Source organism: Scardinius erythrophthalmus, assembly GCF_964197995.2.
Source record: "Scardinius erythrophthalmus genome assembly, chromosome: 1".
In the NCBI taxonomy this organism is placed as follows: domain Eukaryota; kingdom Metazoa; phylum Chordata; class Actinopteri; order Cypriniformes; family Leuciscidae; genus Scardinius; species Scardinius erythrophthalmus.
Genome location: NC_138221.1, coordinates 53,719,684 through 53,740,818, shown reverse-complemented (window position 1 = coordinate 53,740,818; position 21,135 = coordinate 53,719,684). Strand labels below are relative to the sequence as shown.

General features: G+C 40.7%; 1 protein-coding gene across 1 annotated transcript in view; it reads left to right on the top strand.

Annotated features, from left to right (window-relative positions):
* The first annotated feature begins 262 nt into the window (after positions 1 to 262).
* Positions 263 to 21,135, top strand: part of rapgefl1 (Rap guanine nucleotide exchange factor (GEF)-like 1) — a 38,547-nt gene continuing 17,674 nt past the window's right edge. The window contains exons 1-6 of the mRNA XM_081382956.1: positions 263 to 1,373; positions 15,432 to 15,510; positions 18,184 to 18,334; positions 18,496 to 18,593; positions 19,276 to 19,388; positions 20,372 to 20,539. Coding sequence (XP_081239082.1) covers positions 992 to 1,373; positions 15,432 to 15,510; positions 18,184 to 18,334; positions 18,496 to 18,593; positions 19,276 to 19,388; positions 20,372 to 20,539 — 991 coding nt within the window. The 5' untranslated portion in view covers positions 263 to 991. The remainder of the gene's footprint in view (positions 1,374 to 15,431; positions 15,511 to 18,183; positions 18,335 to 18,495; positions 18,594 to 19,275; positions 19,389 to 20,371; positions 20,540 to 21,135) is intronic.

Below are 21,135 nucleotides of genomic sequence, written 5' to 3'. Positions count from 1 at the left end.
TGAAAAAGCCTATCAAATAAATGTTCAGCCTTTGGCGCACACGTGGGTTCTTCAAGCGTCAATATGAGCTTGTGACTGCAATTGCTGCGATTCAAAGCAATTGAGCAATATCTCTTCACACCACCAATAACCCGCACTCAGCTGCAGAGAAGGAGGGTGGAGAGAGAGAGAGAGAGAGAGAGAGAGAGAGAGAGAGAGAGAGAGAGAGAGAGAGAGAGAGAGAGAGAGAGAGAGAGAGAGAGAGAGAGAGAGAGGTGTGTGTAGTCTGTACTGTACGTGAGAGCGACGGAGCGCAGTATTTGTGCGGACTCAGAGACGCAGAGACATTCGGTACCGTGAGAGAAAAATAAATACGGATATAGCCCACCACCGAACCAGTCAGGGATCTACAGACACGGAATAATCTTCAGTATCGAGTCGCCTGTCTCGCCTGCGACGAAAGCCCGTTTCCCTCAGACCTGCTGCGGTAAACGATTCATTTATGGTCCAGCATCTTGGCAGAGACTGATTTATACATGTATATGCATTATTAAGTGCTACCTGCTGCTATTTTCATTTTTTGTGTCTGAGTATTCGTCTAATTGACTCATCGATCAAGGCTTCGTTGACAGTGGCAATGCCAGTAGCCTACACTTACTGACATTGCCTTCTTCTCGAGCTGAAGGACTGCAGTGCAGGACGGGTTTCCCTGGGATACGTTTGGATTTTTTTTTTTTTTTTTTTTTTTTATTATTATTCTGAGGGTAGTAAGGACTCGATCATCAGCATCCACTTGTGTAAAAGGAACATTGAAAATGGCCGTATTTAATTCTTGACACCTTAACGCAGCGAGGAAGATATTCTTCAGGCATTTTCCAATCAGTGTTGGGTTCCAGCATTATCCAGCTATGATGTAGCCTACACGCGCACGTCAATACGGTTATCATCAGTGTTCATTATTGAGTATTAATTAGAATCAACCCAGGGCCTTCTTGTGATTTCTGTCATCAAAATGCCGGCTGGAATGAAGCCTCTTGAAAAATTCTTGAAGAAACAGACCAATGCACTCACTCGGGCGGGTGGTTTTGGGGAGAAGGCCACCGGCACAGGGGCATCCAGGCGGCGGGCCAGCCTGTCCCGTGTGGTGCCGTTCTTCAGGGAGACATCTCCTGAAAGCGGCCCGGCGAGAGAGGTGTTCAGCCCGGAGACCGAAGAAGCGCCGTGCTGGCCATCCGCCACTGCGGACATCAGGAGCCCGTCGCTGTCCAGTGATGAGCAGAGCTCAGAGGCGAGCCTGGACACGAACTGGACCCCGCTGCCCGCGGACACTCCGGACAATCTAGCGCTGGCGCTGCTGGATAGTGTGGCTGGAAAGCGGTACGGCAACTGCACAGGTGAGAAGAGTCTCTTTTCCCACCGTTCGTGCTCCACTGACAGATATTCTTGGTGGATCTTTGAAGAGCAGGTCGTTTACAACTATAGTGACTGTTTATGGTGCACGCATGTGTTGTAGCCTAGTAGTGGGTTACAATAAATAATCGTTTCCACAAGGCTTGTCACGATTATCAATTTATCGTCATTTTTTGTTGCAATAACCGCGGTTACCGTGCACTTTAAATGCACTTTCACTTTATGTTAATTTTCACATAATGGCAAATATTTTTATCTGTTGTGGTTTGCGGATTGCACGATATTAATTTAGTGCAGGCACAATAAGGGGATTAAACAATAACATTGTAAATCATTATTATTATTATTTATGAAAATTAATTTATGTCAAATAAATGTTCATGATCGCAATCGCGCTAGTTCCGATATTGAGCTCCTCAATAACTTGTATACAAGAAGTTTAAATTGTTGGGCGTTTTGTCGTGTCTTGGTACCGTACCAATAACGTTTATACACCTAAGTTTAAATTGTTTTGTCGTTTTGCTATTTTTTTTTTTTTTGTCTTTTTGTGTCATTCCTTGATAATTTTGTTTTTAAGACAACATATTAACTTAAAAACTTAAACATGAAAAAATCAAAATGAAAGAGCATTTGCAGAACATTTTACTTTGGGAATATGAGATGTTTCTGAGTAAATTTGTAGGGCAGGACTTAATTTTATCAGGAACTGATTAAATCATGAAAAGTGGGTGTGTTGTACCAGAATGGAACCAGACCATAAAGTTTAAATTAATGTAACCAAACTGGCTCCCTTAAATTGTCTTGCCTCACGACTGCATTTTCGGGAAAAACCTGTGCTAGGTAAACCGTATTACACTCCACAATAGTTGTCAGTTAAGTCATATAGTGCAGTAGCCATTCTGTTATTTACTTTAGTCACCATCTCTCTATGGTTACAGATTCACTGCTATTGCGAGAATAATTTGGTCATAAAAAAAAAAAAAAAAAAAGGCCGCTTCTGTAAGCTGTTGTATGAATAAGTCATTTTATGTAGTGCCATATTAATTTGGGTAAACAAGGTATTTTTTTTTAGACAGAGGAACTCTTTATTTCACAGAGATGTGGCATGACAGTGGACCACCGTATTTTAGGAAGGCAGTCAAGGCTAGTCATAAACCTTGAGATTATATTGAGCACTGGCAACATTTAAAAGGTCACATCAAAAGGTCACACAGCGATGTCATAAAACAAAGTGCTTTCACATTTGTCAATAACAGATCCTATCACTAAACGAGGAACTGGCTGGGAAATATCTTCTACTAGGGTATTTCCTCGGCTATGGGAAAGCTTATGACAATCGAATGAAATTATTAAATGTTCCCATGGTGATTTCCTGTGTGTTTTTCCTCAAATTGTTGTTATGGATGTTTCATGATCGCACAAGCAGCCACCACCCACACCTGACACCCACATACAGCACTGAGCACCTGTATGTAGAAAACACCACCAACCAATCAGTTCATGCATGTGTGAAGTGAGGGGATTTCTATTTTGGTCTCAGACAAAGGACTTTTTACAGGGAAATGACGAATTGTGTTGTGTTGTGATGGGAATGGGTTGTCTGTAACAAGTGCATACATGTTACCTGTTCCTGTAAGTTCCAGGACTTTTATGAAGAATGGCTCTCCCACACATTTATTAGCAGTGATGCTTTGCAGCCATAGTGCAGCAGTTTGCACTGCACATGTGCATTAGAGTGTTTTTGTGAAGTAACCATGGAAACTGCAGGGATTTCTACAGTATCCCGGTGCATAAAGAGAGAATTATGCTCGATGCGAAATCAATGGGCAGATGGGCCGTTTGCCGTGGTTCAGTGCGCTGACAGGATGTATGGTAACTAATAAAATGTCCCTTTTTGTAGACTAGGTAAATTATGACGACGGATAGGCTAGTTTTGTTATTTTTCATTGGACTGTTTTGAACAGTATAGAAAGGCGAGGAAAGGTTTATGTGCTTGAGGTAGATTGTATGTTTAAAGCGATAGTCCCCCGAAAAATGAAAGTTCTGTCATTACTCACCATCATGTCGTTCCAAACCTGTAAGACTTCCGTTCATCTTCGAAACACAAATGAAGAGAGATTTCTGTCCCTCCATTGACAGTCTGTGCAACTACCACTTTGTTGCTTCGAAAAGTTCATAAAGAGGTCGTAAAACTAATCCATATCAATTGAGCGGTTTAGTCCAGATTCTCTGAACATCTTATCTTCTTATCTCTACGAAAATATCTTCATTTGTGTTTCGAAGATGAGCGAAAGTCTTACAGGTTTGGAACGGCATGATGGTGAGTAATGACAGAATTTTCATTTTTCGGGGGACTATCGCTTTAAACATACAATCTACCTCAAGCACATAAACCTTTAAACTTGCTTAAACCGACTGAAAATTGTGACTTGATCATCATTCAATCATTCAAAATCAAAAGTTCATTCAATTTAATAATTTCTTTTCAAAACACACTCTAGCTCTTGCTAACCTCTAAAATGATGCCAAGACCTAAACTTTCATTCGTGTAGTGTGCTTGACAGCTGATGTCTCTTTTTCTCCTTTGGAGGTGATTTTTAGCAATTTATCTCGAACCTCTGCTCTATATCTAGAACAGATCAGAGAGATTTCAGTTTTATGTCACATACTGAGACAGTTGGCCTTATTCTCAACCTGTTTTTCTTCTTTTTATGTAAAGGGGGATGCCTTGCCTCTATATAAGACTGACATTTTGTCATTATCGAGGCCCGGGAATTTTTTGAAAATGTGTCACTAATCCTGGATTAGCCAACAATGGTCTTGCAATTTGTCTCATCTAGTATTGTTGTCCGTAGAGTGACTGTGGATTATGGACTGAGGGAAGTCCACTGATCCTGGGTCAAGAGGTAACACACTGAAATAAGACACTGCTTACATATCAGTCCTGATGCACATGCAGTCAAGTCATCAGCGTTAAGAAGACACACAGCCCAGCTGTTGACCGAATGAGTAACTGTAGACAGATGCACTTTGTAGATGTTTCTACGTTTCTGGTACACTATCTATTTAATGACTTTGAAATATAAAAAAAACCTGGTATATCTACTTCTGTTTACTTTTATTAACTTTATCTCTTGAGTTTTCTATGTGGAATCCAGAATTCCCAGTAACCATAATTAGCTCTGTTCCAAGACGACACAACACACCCATGAAACCGCTTTATCTCTGGAATGTGTATGGACACCTCATGAGTGTGTGCAGTAACTGGTAGTGTGTAATGGAGTGATTTGGTAAGGCTCATCGAACCAAGATTAGCAAGTTGATCATTACATACCTTTGTTTACCTGTAACCCTTCCAGTTGTGAGCCCTAGGCAAAAGTAGTTCTGTTGGTTGGCGTGTCAGAACAAAGTCCCAGAGGGCAGAGCAAGAGCAGTGCAACGGCCATATGATTCGTTAGTTGCCAATTTTGTGAAAATGTCCTCCAGTCTTACATGCCGAGGGAGGGGAGTGGCTTGGGACTTCACGCTTAATTGGTTTTGCTGAAAAGTTTTTGCAGGTCTAATACATACTTCAATCTATATTATTGCGAAAATCATTTTGTATGAGTCAGCGGTTAATTTCTTATATATATAATATGGCTCTTCAATATGAATGGGAATAATAAATAATAATAAATAAATACAAAAAAAAAAATTTGCAAAAGGGTTTTTAATGTCTTTTCATAGGCTTTTTAGAAGTGACAAATGCAATATAATAATTGCCCTTAACATATATTATTAAAAAGGGCCATAATTATTTCTTTATATAAAATACTGATAAAGTGAATCTTTAACTACATGCTGTCGTATCACTGATTCACTTTAAGTCAATTTAAGTCAATTTAAGTTTCACAGTTAGTTGGTGGTCAACCATATGTGAATGAAACCGTGTGTCATTCGTTTTCGGTATTTGTTAAAAATAATGAATGAAAACTCGTTCTTGGTTCCCAGCCATACTCTTAAAGGAGTGAAATGCACTTATTTTCCCCTTTCTGCTGCCTTTCATATCACGTCAAGACTTTTGCTATAGTAAAGGTTTGGGACTGTGTGTTTCTTGTGTCCAATCAGCATTGTCAAGATGTAATTTTCCTGTGGTTACAGAGTGATGGCATTTACAGCTCAGATAAACTTCTGTAGTCATATGCCCAAAGATTTCGGCAGGTACTATCATCAGAAGTTAATGAAGGTAACTAGAGGTGTAGATAGTCTCTAAAGGCTGAGGCCTGGTTGTATAAGGACCACACCACTCTCCATGTGCTGCTTTCCTGTGGGCCGAAACTGTCCTGAGGGTGTTTTAAAGAATCTTCGGCAAGTGAGCAAGTGTGGAGAAAGAAATAAATGCAAGGAGGGAGAGAAAGAAGTGCAATCGGAGAGAGAGTGTGTTTGTGTAGGAGGAATGCTAGCATTTTTTCTCTTTTGAAAAGAGTGAGGGATTAGAGTGGAATGACTGCCCACTCACTGGCCTCCCATTGCAGGGTTTTACATAACATTGTGAGGAAAAGCGAGATATCTCTCTCGTTCTGTGTGGTTGTCACCCTCTCGCGCCCCTTCTCCTTGATCCTTAATGGTTATGCCCACTCATTCTCTGCTTATCCACACACCTGGGCAGCTCTGCTGAAAGCAGCTACGGTGTCCACCTCGACTGTGCATTTTGATGTATGTTAGTGTTGCAATATTAATGTGTGGAGTGGGTGCTAATATACAGCAGAGTATTTTCAAGTGTTTGTGTTATTGTGTGATATATGTGACTCATTTGCACTGTTCCTGCATATAGGCAACTTAGAAAACTATTGCAACAACTTGACACTCGCTATGCAAATAGCGCTTACAGCTAATTCCAGTAGAGTTTAGTATTATCTAATAATGCTATTCTCTAATAAGAATACAAAATAGTATTTATGTAATATGTATTGATGCATTTGGCAGATGCGAAAGTGGATTAAACCCACGACTTTGTTGTTGCTATAGTGCTCATACTCTGAGCTACAGGAAAAATAGTTCATTTGAATTATAGCTACTAAAGTTTTTTATCAATGCTTTGCAGTGTTGGAATAAATATATTTGGAATCCGCCATTCTGCGGATTCTGCGCATTCTGGGATTGCCGGCAAAGGATACAAGTAGTACTGCCTTTGAATTGGGCGTATATATACGTGTATATATATATTGTAAATAGATGTTTTTGGATGCTATTCTCTCCATGTTCTGAAATGGATATTTGTGTGAGCATGTTGGCTCCTCTTAACACAAATGCTCCAGTGTGAAGAAGGAGCCTCTCTCAGACTCAGCACCTGTTCACATGGCAACTGCCGCTTTCGGATCAGGTGGAGGTGAAGAGGATAAGGTAAATGGAAGGCGGCTGGAACTGTGGGATACGTGGAGAGCAAGTGTTAGAATACAATAACTTTCAGTGCATGTTTCTTGGTATTTATATTGGAAATCAGATGAACATAAGCTAAATTCGGCACCACTAGTAGAATAAGACAAATGTTAACCGACTCTTAAATACTTTTTAAAGTTTTTGTTATAATTTTGTATCGTCTATATATACAGTATACTTCCATTCAAAAGTTTGGGATCTGCATTTTATTTTATTTTTTAATTCAAAAAAGTCTAATGCTTGTGGTAAATTTTTCCTAAACCTATTTCGCACCTGACCTAAGTCTACCTGGGTCTTGTTTACAATTGACGTCCCCTTGGTCTCGTCTACAATCGACGTCCCTGAACGTCTCGATGTTAGTTTCTCTGGGTCTAAGGTTCATGCCTTATTTTGGGCATCATATTCCCTTTGCAAACCCCCCATAATTTGTGCCCTGATGTTATTGGAGAAAATCACACTCAGGCTATGTAGACACAATTTTTGAAAGCGATTATAAGGCGGCACTTCTGAAGCAATCTCTCTCTCTCTCTCTCTCTCTCTCTCGCTCCGCTCTTTTCATTCTGCATCACAAAAACAGCATTGCAGTCACTGCGAGTCAGTGCCTGAATCAAACCATAGCAAATGCGCCACGTGACGCCCCTTTGAAGTGACAGCAGAGGTTGCTCTTTTTCACTACGCAGTTTGCACACTCAAACACATGCGTGCACACACACACACAGATGGCCCGGAGCTCCCGGATCAGTGGCTTGACCGACAGCCCTAATAACAGCCTGAAAACAGCCTCCTGCTTGCTAGAGAGAAGGATGTGATTAGCACACAGTGATCATTCCCACCAAGAATCAGTCGCACATGGAAAGCCTCCTTCCGAAACAGCTTACCAAAGAACATACAGAACCTTCGAACAGCTATTCATGCTTTTAGGCCACATAGTGGCATAAACAATAATGCAGAGAGTGATAAACGTAGCAATGAGTTATATTAATCACTCCATACTATAATGGCGATGAAGTTCTTTCACTTTAGTGGAGGAGGGTGATGATTATATACAGAACTGTTTAGAAAAAGAGCCATAAAGGAGCTTTTAGCTTTGATGATCTTCTTATCCTAATCAAACATGTGTTAGATGTTATTTTGAAGTATTGGGGCCATTCTCGCTGTGAGGATGGGCTGGGTCTGTTCATCTCTCTTCGCCTGTGGGAAACTGTGACATATTTTTCAGAAGAAAGTTTATGCGTATGCAGTATTACAAACACAAGCTGGCTTGAGGATATCTATTATAGGTGTGAAAACCTTTTAAAAGCAACAGGTAGTGAAATTTCACCACATTTACGGTTTTATTGTTCATGAGCGCACATTAGGAAATGTTTTTTCTTTATTATACTGAATTTACGACATCATCAGTGTCACATGATCCTTCAGAAATCATTCTAATATGCTGAGTTGGAGCGTAATAAATATTTGTGCTGCTTAATGCTTTTTTTTGGTAACCCTTATGCAGTTTTTAGGAATGTTTTATGTATAGAAAGAACAGCATTTGTACTTTTGTATTACAGATGAACTTTTTGTACATTTAATGGATCCTTGCTGCATATAAGTATAAATGTAACTCCGTCTTACTAAAAAAATCGTTTTAATGGTATTGTATATACTATTGTCACGTTATGCTGCATATGAAGGCACGAAGAGGAAAGGTTCATACTGTATTTAATAGTATCCACAAGGTAAAGCCCAACGAAGAAGAGCAAGCAAAACACAGCCATACATGAACAAGACCAGCCAAGGGTGAACTGAAAACACATGGCTTAAATACCCAGACAAACAAGGTGATTAACGATACACAGCTGACAGTGATGATGAATGAAATCAGTAACTAGGGTGACAAGAATAGTGGTGGGAAATGGTCCAAACAGGGTGATATAGTGACTATTATATATACCGTATATTATAGTCGGAATATATGTGCACACTAGGGGTGTAACGGGTCAAATTACTCTAGGTTCAGTTTGTATCTCGGTCGCGGTATGGTTCGGTATGTGCTATCAGGAAAACAAGTAATAAAAACTCGGTGAGTGTTTTAGCGCAATTTTCTCACCTCATGGGATCACAACACTAAGAGATAGTAAATCTTTTCCTGGCTTTTTTTTGTGCGTTCCCGAGATTAGACCTTCCTTAACATAATGCCGAAAACCCGAAGTCTCTAGGTGGTCTGGTTGAGGAGTAGATAGAAGTGCAAGATTGGTGCGCACAGACGCACAGAACAGAAATCATGAGTTAACAAGCGCAATTTCCGGGGGAAAATTGCGCTAAAAAGGACTACTGTCAAATGAAAATAAAGAAAATACAAGATACAAATAAAATAAAGGTTGTCAGGTTTTTCAGGTTGATCTAACAGTAGTTTTCAGGTACAGAAATTAAATAAAGTAATCAAATGTAAAATAACACTGCATATAATCTTCACTGTATAAATTAAATAATGATTCATCCTTATTAAAGTTACAAAAGTTATTCAGTCAAGAGCAGTACTCGAAGTTGGCCGGTACGCAATGAGCTGTAGCGTACCCTCATTTTTTTTTGTGTGTGTACCGGCACTTGGCCACTGTACCACCTGACCGCTGCAGATTTAAGGTGTGTTTCACAGCAAAAAAACTAATATTAAACAGCCCAAACAACACTTACAGATTAACATACAAATAAATGAGGACAGAGTTATATGAGAACGCTCAGAACTCATGATTGAGTAAATGTTAAAAACGCTGTATATTTCACTACACAGGAGCTGTTATTATCCTCAAATGAATTTTAGCGCTCAGGAGTAATGCTGACGAATGCTTTAATCAAGACCTCTAGCTTTTCATTGATGTCTGGGTGAACATGCATAACTTTATTTCGTCATCTTAAACTCCATTTCAGCACCCCTATTTCCTGCGACAATGCCGAGAACCATTAAACCCCTAGTGCACGCCGTCTTTAAAGAAATTATGTGATAAAACTGCACATATTTGAGTTCGATGTTGCAAGAAAATGTGCAAAATCCCCCGAGTAACAGCAGCATCAACACACTGCCTGCAGCGGTAATGCATAATTTCAGGGCCAGGTTCAAAGTTCGTGCACACTGTTGGCAAACAAAAGGGTGCAAAATGAATCCATTAACTCTGCTATGGGTTTGGATTTGTTTGCACGGGTGTGCTGTTCTCTGGTATTGTGGAGTTCAGTTGTGTCGTGCTTTCATGTGGGCACATCTTGGACTGATGTTGTTCGGCTATTAAAATATCTCTCATTTTCATGTTATGTAATACCAGTCGCAGAGGTTTCAAATCATTTCTCCCGGTTGACCAGAGAGCAGGCTTTAAAAATGCATTTTGTGAGCCCTGCTCTAGGAACAATCTCTCCTGGTGCCAGTTTGAACTGGGTTAGACCTAAAAAAAGTGGCATGCTTCTAAATTCAGCACTCTGTTTTAGTTTAAAGGCCGTAAGGTGTTTTTTTTTTTTTTCGAGTCACATGCTGTGTTTCTCTAGACTGGTGGCTTGACATAGACTAAGACTCTTGCTTGCTTTTGTCAGCTTTTGAAAGCGTATGTATTTTCATTTGCACCTGCTTTCTTCCTTCCAAACTGTATGGGAAGTTTTCACCACGAGCATTCATTTCAAAGGATTGTTTTGAGAATAGCGGCGGTCCTCCAGTGGCGTTCGCGTATTTACTTATAGTTGGCGGCCCGCCAAAGCAGATTTGCATGTGAATGATGGTGTTTTGTGTCACGATCCAAAGAAAAGATGGGAGTTGAAGGGTGAAATGCCTCCTAGAATGGAAGAATTGTGTGCAGGGGGGGTTCGAGATAGAGGAGATACGAAGAACAAGCGCATACAGCCTCAGAGAATGAACAGAGACCTTCAAAACACACACCAATGCACACACACGGTGCGTCATGCCAAAAGGCACCAACGTGAGCGAGGGAGAGATGAAGAAAAGATGGTGCGAGGAAGAGAAAGGAAAGCATGCGTGGGTAGTGGGGGTTTTAGATGTGATAAGGCCTCCATGGTAACGGAATGTCTATCATGGTTTATGTAACGCCACCCTGGTCCTCTCCATTACGCTCTCCTGAAATCCCAATCTCCGATCTACAGCTGATTACAGTCTATACGTTGACCACATCCGTGCAGCTTGGATTCTTAGCCCTTTTTCACCGACAGCGGTTTATTGAGCGTGAACCTCCGTGACCCCTAACCTTGAGGTGTCCCCATGCCTAAAAACATTTATATATAGACACAGAGGAAAATGAAATTGCTCAAATGTTGCTCTTTCAACCTAGAGGAGTTTTTAGTTATGCTTCATTTAAGTATTAATTATGTCAGTTGTTAAAATGCAGCTGGGGGTCCGCAACCCCTAGCAGTCTTCCAAGGGGTCGACCAATTATAATTTTTGAAACTCTTTTTATGAAGTTTACAAAGTATGTAAACGCATTAATATGATACTATCTACCGTGTTTTTAAAGTAAGAGCGGGTTCGGCCATTTGTAACTTGAATGTGCGAGGCTTCAGATGAGATGTCCAGTTATTTTAGCTGAACAAAAACAGTCTGTTATGCTGCTTGATATTGCAAACTAGCATTTATTATTGTAATCAGAAACACACTGATTTGTAGTGCACGTAAAGTTATTAACCTATAATTAACCGGAAGTCTCACACATTCACAGAAAATAGCTTATAAATGTTATTTATATGCATTTTACTTATATTTATATTTATTTACTCTGAGATACAAAAGCATTAGAAACATTAAGCATTAATGTTTTTTGGGTGTGTTTTAAAAATTGGACCCTGAGTCTGTAATAAAAGTTTTGATTGATTGATTGATTGATTGATTGATTGATTGAAATTGGCCCTAAAAGGGTGGAAGTGTCTTTTCACTGACTTTTGATTGCAAACTTGGTATCTTTGAAATTCTGGGCACAGTTTAAGATGTGGCTGAGAATGAGAACTCTTCTGAAACTCTAGAGAGACATGAAATGACACATGAAATGATCCTAGTTTAGTCTCATCAAGGTTGTTTTTGCTGAAACTGAAATTCTTTGAGACGGCCTTCAGTTGCACACACCCCGTTACCTCCCTCCGTCTAAAGACAGCAGGATTATGGTGTTTTCTTTTGGCAGGAGCTTCTCTTGACCTTAAGATGAAAAGAAAGGGAGTGATTTTCACTTGACTGAACGATGGGTGTTCTGTACGTGTAATGGGTGTCCGTCTGAACTCCCTGCTGCATCTGCTCAGTTTGGTCCTCACAGTGCGAGATCATGCGCTGCTGTGGAGAATACATGTGCAGTTTCTATATTTGACAATGATTATGTGTCTGTGTGTGTGTGTGATGTGTGTGTGTGCATGTGCTTGTGTGGGTATCAGGGTGGCTGTTGGATTTTACTCTATTCCCACTCTTGTCATTTAAAGAGATGCTTTTTGTGCCAATCTGGGCAGGAGATTTGCTACACTTTTAGCTCTATCATAATGTAAACTAGTGAGTCGAAAGAGGAAAATGGATGAAAGAACACTGGAGAATGTGGGGGCCGTCAGTGAAAGAAGGGATTAAATAGAGAAAAAGCATGCGAGGCGGAAAGGTGTCATATTTGCGTCTTCTGTGCCTCATCTTCATGCTGATTTATATTTCCAAGCTAAACATCAGCACTGACTAATTTACCACTAAATGTGGATATCAAACATTTACACGGTTAAGCTGCTTTGACAGTTCCTTATGGAAGCCTGTTTCCACCTAAAACAGGTAATGGAGACAGGACATAAAGTTTACTATAAGAAATAAAGTCACATCGTAAGATATAAAGTTGCAGTTGTAAGACGTAAAGTCACAATTTAAAGATACAAAGTCACAATTATAAGAAAGAAATTTGGATTTGTAAGATATAAAGTCGCAACTGAGAGATATAAGGTATAAAGTCACAATAATAAGAAATAAAGTTGCATCTGTAAGATATAAAGTCAAACTTAAAAGATAGTCACAACTGAGAGATAAAGTCGCAGTTATGAGAAATATATGCAGTTTCCTGTGTTATTCCTTTGATTTAACTTGATGTGGGAAAGTTTTATTTGCATAAAACTCTTAAATTTGGCTCAAAGCTGTTAAGTCGGAGCTAAAAGTGTTGAGTAAGGACAGCTGGATGCATTAAATGTGCGTGATGCGCTGGTTGTTAACGTGATTCAGGAATTTACTTGGCTCCTCAGAGCAGTTTTGATGCTCTCTGCTAAGCATTATATGCCTGAGGGAGGCAAACAGACCCACACGCTGACATAACACATGGCTCAATTACGGCTGCAGTACAAGTTATCGAGAATTATAAACTCCCACCCTAATTTAATCTCAACAGCCATGACAAATTCTAATGAAGAGAGATGGTCATTGCCCTAGAATGTAATGCTTACATACATCTGACCGGAGGGGGTCAAGTCAGCCCTCACAATCGCACACGCTCATACGGTGACTAAAAGTTAAGTTGCTTTAATCTTCTACACCCTCAGCTCTGACACAACACCTTATAAATTCCTCATCGACTTCAGTAGAGGTTGTCCGTCGCGTGTCTTCTGTCCGGTTGCTAATACGTGCCCGAGAGAGACTTGCAGCTATCAGAGGTGGTAATTAACCCAGTTGACTCCTCCTCCAGTCATTCCGTTCCTGTTTTTCTCACTGACTCACCTGACCTGGCTGCCTGCCTTACCGTCGTTTCTGGCTTTGCATCCCATTTGCTTTTTTTGTGGGTTTTACCTTGATTATTTTTGCATCTGTCTGTATGCGTACATCTGTCTGTATTCTGTCTGTGTGTCTCGCTCTCTGTCTCTAATCTATTTTATTTCTCCTTACTCAACATGCAGCCTCTAAAGTCAGCGTTGCCATGGCAACCGCAAGAGATCTGCAGCTCCAGAGATGTGGAAGGAAACTAACTCGCATGCCCACCTTATAAAGGCACACTATGCAAAATTTGTACCATAATATAACAGCTTCGAAATCATTTCAATGGTAAACGAACTCGTAGTAGGGTGAATTATCCCGATAGCAAAGCAGGGGGGGGGACGTCGCTGGCAAAACCAGCAATGCAAGTTTGAGAGGTGGCGCCCCGCCAAATCTCGCGAGAATCATGACTTGCTTTACGGCACGACGTCACATACATCAACAACATATTAAGCAGCCTCTGTGGAAGACACTAGCACGCATTTCAGACGTGAATCATGGAAGAGTTGATGAAGAAATCGCGGTCAGAAGAGTCAAGGAAAAGAAAACGACGGCTCTGCGTGAGTGGTATTTACGACAGTAACGTTAAATACAAGTACTCCACAGCGACTCTAGGGGTCACTGTTTGAGAAAAACGGAAACTGCATAGTGTGCCTTTAACTTGCACACACACATATATATATATATATATATATATAGAGAGAGAGAGAGAGAGAGAGAGAGAGAGAGAGGTGTGCATGTGACCTTATCTTCCCCAAGCTTCCATTGCGCCTCACCTGTGACTCTCAAAAGAGGTGCGACTTCACAAAAACATGCACAGAGGAGTGAAGTATGCAGGTCTGAGCATGTTTCTAATATGCACATTAGGACGCCTTGAGTGCACCGTGTGCAGGAGGACGTGCGCGTAATTTTTTGATAATCACAGTCAGGAACTGAAACAAGCACGTCTGCACCAATCAGTGATCAGTTGTTGCCTGCAAATCAGGAGGTAAAGCAGAGGATGATTGTGGGAATCTTTTCTGTCCAGATGATTCTTTCAACTAAGGAAATTCAACTGACAGTTCATCTTAGTTAAACTCATCGTCTCACTGAACCAGTGATACAAGTTGATTCTGTGTCTAAGCTACTGCTCTGAAAAGGGAATGTGTTAATTGTTTCACATGGCACGCGAACGCTTTAGCATTTTGAACTGAACTGACATATTCATTTTGTGCTACTGACTCTTTTCTCGTTCCTTTAGTCGATCACGTTTTAAATAGTTAGGTATCAATGATTTATGTGCTCCACATTGATATAACCCAGATACATAATCAGCATCATGTCCTCAAATCAGCCAAAATACAGTCCCTGAAAACCTCACTGTCAAGATGTGCCCCAGAACGAAAGATGTGATACACATTTCTATTCTTTTTTTGAGCATTTCAGTTTTTCAAAGTATCGTTCATTCGTAATGCTGCTTACGATTCCTTTTTCACTGTCGACGGGTTTTTTTCACGCTCTTTACTTTCGTCTGCTACTGTTCAGGCTCAAATTGTAGAGGCAGACATGCTTGTACAGTACATCACTGCAGCCTTTGGGAGTGTCTGTGATCCAAAGTGGGCCAGAAAGCACCGTGATTTATTCTACCCACAAACCCACTGCATGTCCTTGAGATGAGCTAGCAGAGGTGAAGGCTTGTGCCGTCAGGTTCAACTTCATACTCACTGAGCAAGTGTTCACAAACTGCCGAACAGCTATGACGAAGTCTGCGCCAAAGATATCATTTTCTCGGCTTCCTTCTCTTTCATTAATCCGTCCTCCTCGTGTCAATCTCTGCAACCGTTTGTTTCAGACAAACATGAACATTTTGTTCAGTTGTGACGTCACTAATGAGGTTGTGTTCTTCTCTCTCTCTTTGCAGAAATACTCCTGGATGACTTCATGCTGACACACCCAATCTTCTTGGCCTCAGACAAGTTCCAGCAGGTCTTGCTTCAGCAGTATCCTTTCTTCTCGCCAGAACCAAAAGTGTCAACCTCTTCAATTCTGAAACTCTTCAATGGGCGACCGTAACCCTATCATAAGGTGATTTATACAACTAGAACATGGACCTGGATCATCATCTTTGGATCAATGCTTCTATTAGCCAGTTAGTTTTATGGGGGGGGGAGGGGGGGGCTAGGATAAGGGTCTCATCGATCAATTTTGGTTCGCATTAGCATTAGGAATAAGGGTTAGCCTACCATTTATGTTGGGAATCTTGCTTCAGGATCAAAGCAATGTTGCCCTCTCTTGCGGAAAAAACTTTTATTAAACAATTTAATGTTTAACTTGAATTTTATACATTTTAATTACATAATTTGTTCTTTGTATTTGATTCATTATTAAAAAACAGAAGCCCTCGTTCGAAATTTTTCATTCACTCGCAAAACTTATAATATGGGAGGAAAAACTATATTTCAGTGCAGTGCTTTTTTTTTCTTCTGGAATGCAATACTTTTGCAAGAGGACGCAAGTTTTTGCGATTAAACACAAAAGCATTGAATTATAATTTCTCCTACCATCTAATTTTTTCCCATCATTATGTCCGCTTAGTGGCTCCTTACTATCGTGTGATATCATATCCTGTTGTCTTTATCCGAAGAAATTTCACATAATTAAAGTCTAGCATGACCATGCTTTATGGTTTTCCAGTCCAAAGGTTACCATCTCGACCCAGAACTGGTTAAATCACGTCTAAGTTACTAATTGTATTTCTGGTGAAATTTAGTCATGCAACAATAAACGTTAAAACTTTATTATTATTACGTTTTGTTTGTTTATGTTACTATGTTTGAAATTGAATTATTGCAGTGACAGTTATGCTAGTGCACAACATGTTCTCCAATCAGTTTGTTTACTTTGTAACACTCCAGAAAAACGGAACACTTGTCAGTCTTCAAAACACTTCCAAAACGAACCGAATTATCTGCTAAAAACAGCCAACAAACATAGCCGAGAATCCCAGCGTCTGTCTACCGCAGGGGGCTAAGAGCAGTGGCACATGCTGCTTAAGATTTGGGTCAAAATGACATACCAATTAGCCGCAATGCTAACCTACCTCTATCAGTCTCTGCAGCCAACCCCCACCCCCCCCCCCGTCCATCCATCGAGGTTGCCGAAATTCAGATAAGAAGAGTGCAATGTGGGGAATGTGTTTGTTTTGTTAGCTTTAGGCAGAGTGTGTATACGTGTGTGTGTGTGTGTGTGTGTGTGTGTGTGTGCAGAGGACACCCCTCTCTCTCTCTTTCTCTCTCCATAAGTCCCCTCTTATTTGGTGACCTACATTCTTTCTGTGAGTGCCATAGCCCCCCCCATCCAGACCATAATGGCGTCTGAGGGGCTTGTCTGCAGACTTTGAGCACAAAGGTATTCCTGGGGAGGCCCGTCTGCATGCCTCAGCGCTCCTAATGCAGCGTGTCTGCTGCGGATCCTCTGCGGGAATCAGTGACCCTTGCTAATCTTCCGTCACCACCTCGCCTTATGATCCACTCCTCTCTTTCTCTTTCCTCTCCCTCCTCCTGAGCCATTTATCTTTCTACTTTCCACACCTTTTTTTCCTGGTCTTTGACTTGACCTAATCCAGGTCTAATCAGATCTTTTTGTTGTGGCAACATGTCTGCTTCCTGCTTAGAAAAGACCCGTCTCCTACACTTCCCACTAGTCAGGGCACATTTAAGGGGTTTAATAAAAAGATTTCAAAGCAGGATGAATCCTTTTCATCAGGACTGATAGTGCTTTCAGCCCTTCACACGTTGACACACACTCTCGGTGGACTCGGCCTGGCTGGGCTCCAAACCGCGATCCAGGACTCGTGCAAGGGAACAGAGTTCATGTTTTGCAGCTGTCCAGCGGCTCAGACTGCTGCTGTTTTTTGGGCACCCAAGCAGAGGTGACGGCTCTGGATATAGATTTACTAGATCTGGGATGCCATTTGGAGAAGCTCCTCTTGGGCCTTTTTAAGTACAGGAATAGTTGTGTCAATTTTAGACGGGGTGTCGGGGACTCTTTAATTATAGACAGAGAGGCTCAAGGATACTCCAGTTTTAATTTAGTCCGCCTTTCAGGTTTCCTGCGCATATAGGATTGGGGACAGGGAGATGTCTTTGCAGATTTTAGGTCATTTTTACCTGCCGAAAAATTATGTCTCTGCTTAAATTCTTATGTAATGCTTCACCAACTTGACTTATGTAAGTGTGTGAGTAACGAAAAAATCCATTCCGTGTGTGCTTATGTTGTAGCGTGTGTGTATGTGAGTGTGTGTGGGTGTGATGGGTGTGTTCCATCGCCCTCAATACTTTTCAAAGGTTGTAATTATTCTGGCTGTCTGGCCACAGAGGCATAGATTTTGTTTTTCCAGTGCGGCATCTGTGTCAGGTGATCGGACAGCGGCTGTCTGAGTATGTGTTTATCCGCATGCACTCCGCAAACCCACTCAACACACAATATCTGTGCTGAAAATCACCAGCTTTATATTGTGTTTTAGGCTACAAGGCAAAAGTCTAACTATCTGTCTGTCTGTCTGCCTGTCTGTACAGGTTCAGATGTGTGTACATTTGTATTCAGTGTATTTAGTGAGCGCAGGTGTGTATGTGTTGGCTCGCGAGTGTGTTGTTTCTTAACTCCTGGCTCAGATTCAGCTCAGAGGGTAAGCAGGGTGAGGGCTGGCCTGGCTGGGAGGGAGCTGAGCGGAAACTTGCAGTTCTGACTGTGGCCTTCCGCTATCTGGACACATACAGAGACTTACTGCAGGAGGAGGGAGATCGCTCCAACACCTTCCCAAAGGTACTGCACACGTGTGTAAAAAACCTCGAAGGAATGCTCACAAATCAGTGTCAGACCATAAACTGCAACTTTTTGTTTTCACATTGCCATTTCATTATTATTAAATATTAAAACAATTTATTCACTCCTGGTTTTAATAATAATGCAACCTATGGTTTCAGGAGCTGTATTTGCGCGCCGTTCAGGAGCTCAGTCGCTTTCCTGAACTGGTGGAAGACGTCCTGAAACTTCAGCGCTGGACTGAGATATTACACAGCCCGTAAGCATCAAATCCTCTCCATCCTCACATTGGAATATTATTCTAAGCTATAAATGTTTTTTTTATGAGCTGTAATGGCTGCAGAAATCATAGAGGAACTTGAAATCATTTAATACATGAAGAAACAGAGCCTCTTAGTTTACGTACATCATGAGTTGTAAAGTATTAAATGAGGCGTATGTAGTTGCACATTAAGAGCTTTAGAAGCAGATGAAGAATTAATGTGCAGAGATTAATACTTTAATGTGTTGTGTTCAATTTCGATTGTGTCATTAAAAGCCTCTCAACGGGGCAGCAGTCTTTTCATAAACCCTTAAACACTTTATTTCTGTATCTCAGTTTATAAAAATAGGCCTATATATATTATCTGGTTGACATTAAATTGGTAGTGGCATGTTTGGTCTTTCTGCTTCTTTAAATTATAAAGATGCCATGTAAACATAATGGCATTTCCACTGGCATATTGGAGTTTAAAATTTCTTGCAGTCCAGTCATAACAAATAGTTTAAGAGCCTGCCATGACCGGTCCTCAAATATCTTGCCCATGCATAGAGCATTTTCCATCCCTGATGCCATTACCAAACTAATTTTAGGTTGATATTCGTCTTTTGGAGACAAATAACTTATTTAGTTATTTACACTTGAATAGCTACCTGACTTGTTTTTCCCTCCTCTCCGACAGAGCCGAGGAAGACAAGGAAAGTCGCAAGAAGCAAGTCCGCCCGCTCTTCCGACACTTCAGACGCATCGACGCCTGCCTGCAGCCCCGAGAGGCTTTCCGTGGCTCAGACGAGAGTACGTTTTAATAGAATGCATAAATATTGCACAGACTGACCACAGTTTATTAACTTTGCGTTTGCTTAGCTTCGCAATAACGCCCATGAGAATACCGTTAGTGAATCATCTTATTCATCCTTTTTTTGTAAAAGTGCCAGTCTGCTTCCACTTCATTGAAACCAGAATGACAAATCAGGTCACGGGGTAGCGTCTGCCAAGTTTTATAGATGCAATGAGCTCATCTGATGGAATGGGACTCTTTGTCGGGGCAGTGGCTCAAGCCAAGCTAAGTGATTTCCCAGACCTTAATCAATAGGCAATCTGACAGTACAAAACGCTGCTACCCTGAAGCCTCCAGTGACCCAGTTTCTGCTTTTGTCAGAGCTGTGACTGGCTAATGGAGAGGAAGTCAATACTGTACATAATACTATTCAAAGTTTTGGATCTTTCATTTAACTCGTGATAAAATGATTCAGTATAAATGGGTGATGGTGATGCTGATACTGATATCTGGAAAGTCTGAAGTCTATATATATATATATGTATGTATATATACTCAAGACGGTAAAGACATTACAAAATATCTCTATTATTTTGCTTTATTCTAGAAATGCTGTTCTTTTGAACTTACTGTTTATCAAAAAATCCTAAAGAAAGACCCATGGTTTCCACAAAAATATTAAGCAGTACAACTGTTTTCAACATTGATAATAATAAGAAATGTTTCTTAAGCAGGTTTCATACTGGAGTAATGATGCTGAAAATTCTATTATTATTACTATTATTATAGTATTTATATATCTTTATATATTTATCTTATCTATATGTAATGAGCAAATGTATTGAGCTACCTAAACCTATTTTTGCCAAATAATAACCTGTTGGTTAATAAATAAAATGTTGTATTATTATTATTATTATAAAAACATGTGATACTGTTGCCTGAAATCTCTGTTGACTTTGTGTTGGATAGCAGGATTGACTGTTTGGTCCTTGTTTAGTCTTCTGCAGGGTTTACACACCAGATCATTCGTACGTGACCATTCGGAGCCGTCTTTCATGCCGGGTCGGGGAGATCTTGGCTCTGGTGAAAGAGAAGCTCCAGTATAGCGAGGACCAGCCCACCCAACCTGCCAATCTTATACTGGTGGCTGTCACCTCAGCTGGAGGTAAAAGCATTAAAATTTAACACCATGCAAACACCAAGACTAAACTAAAACCTCAAACACAGCATCATTTGTGTACAAAATGGCTAAGTTTATAATGATCCAGACAGGGCCGTGCACAGACATTTTAAGGGGCAGTGGCCTAAACCAAAAAAGGTGCACTATTTTTGGGGGGGTTGGCACACTACAAAGTGTGCCAACAACAGAAAATGTAGTTATTTGTATTAGATCTGATCAAGAGTACAATAATTTGATTAGACAAGCAGCTAATTCTAAGAACGTGGATATGTTGTACAGGGCTGGACTGAAAAAAAAAAAAATCGGCCCTGGCATTTTGGTCCAGACTGGCCCACTATATGATCATAAACTCCAATTCCTTAAAACTACTAATGCCATGTTATGAGTGAGTATAGGAACGAGTGAGAGTTAACAGATGAAATAAGTAAAAATTTGACATTTATTAACACAGCGATGAATCCTAAAACAAGCAATAAGCTGCACTGGCATATAAATACCATTGTTTCTTACAGGATTTTTGGTAAAACTGCGGTGGGTGGACCTCGGGTCCTCTAGGGGGGTTCGGGGGCATACCCCCCCGT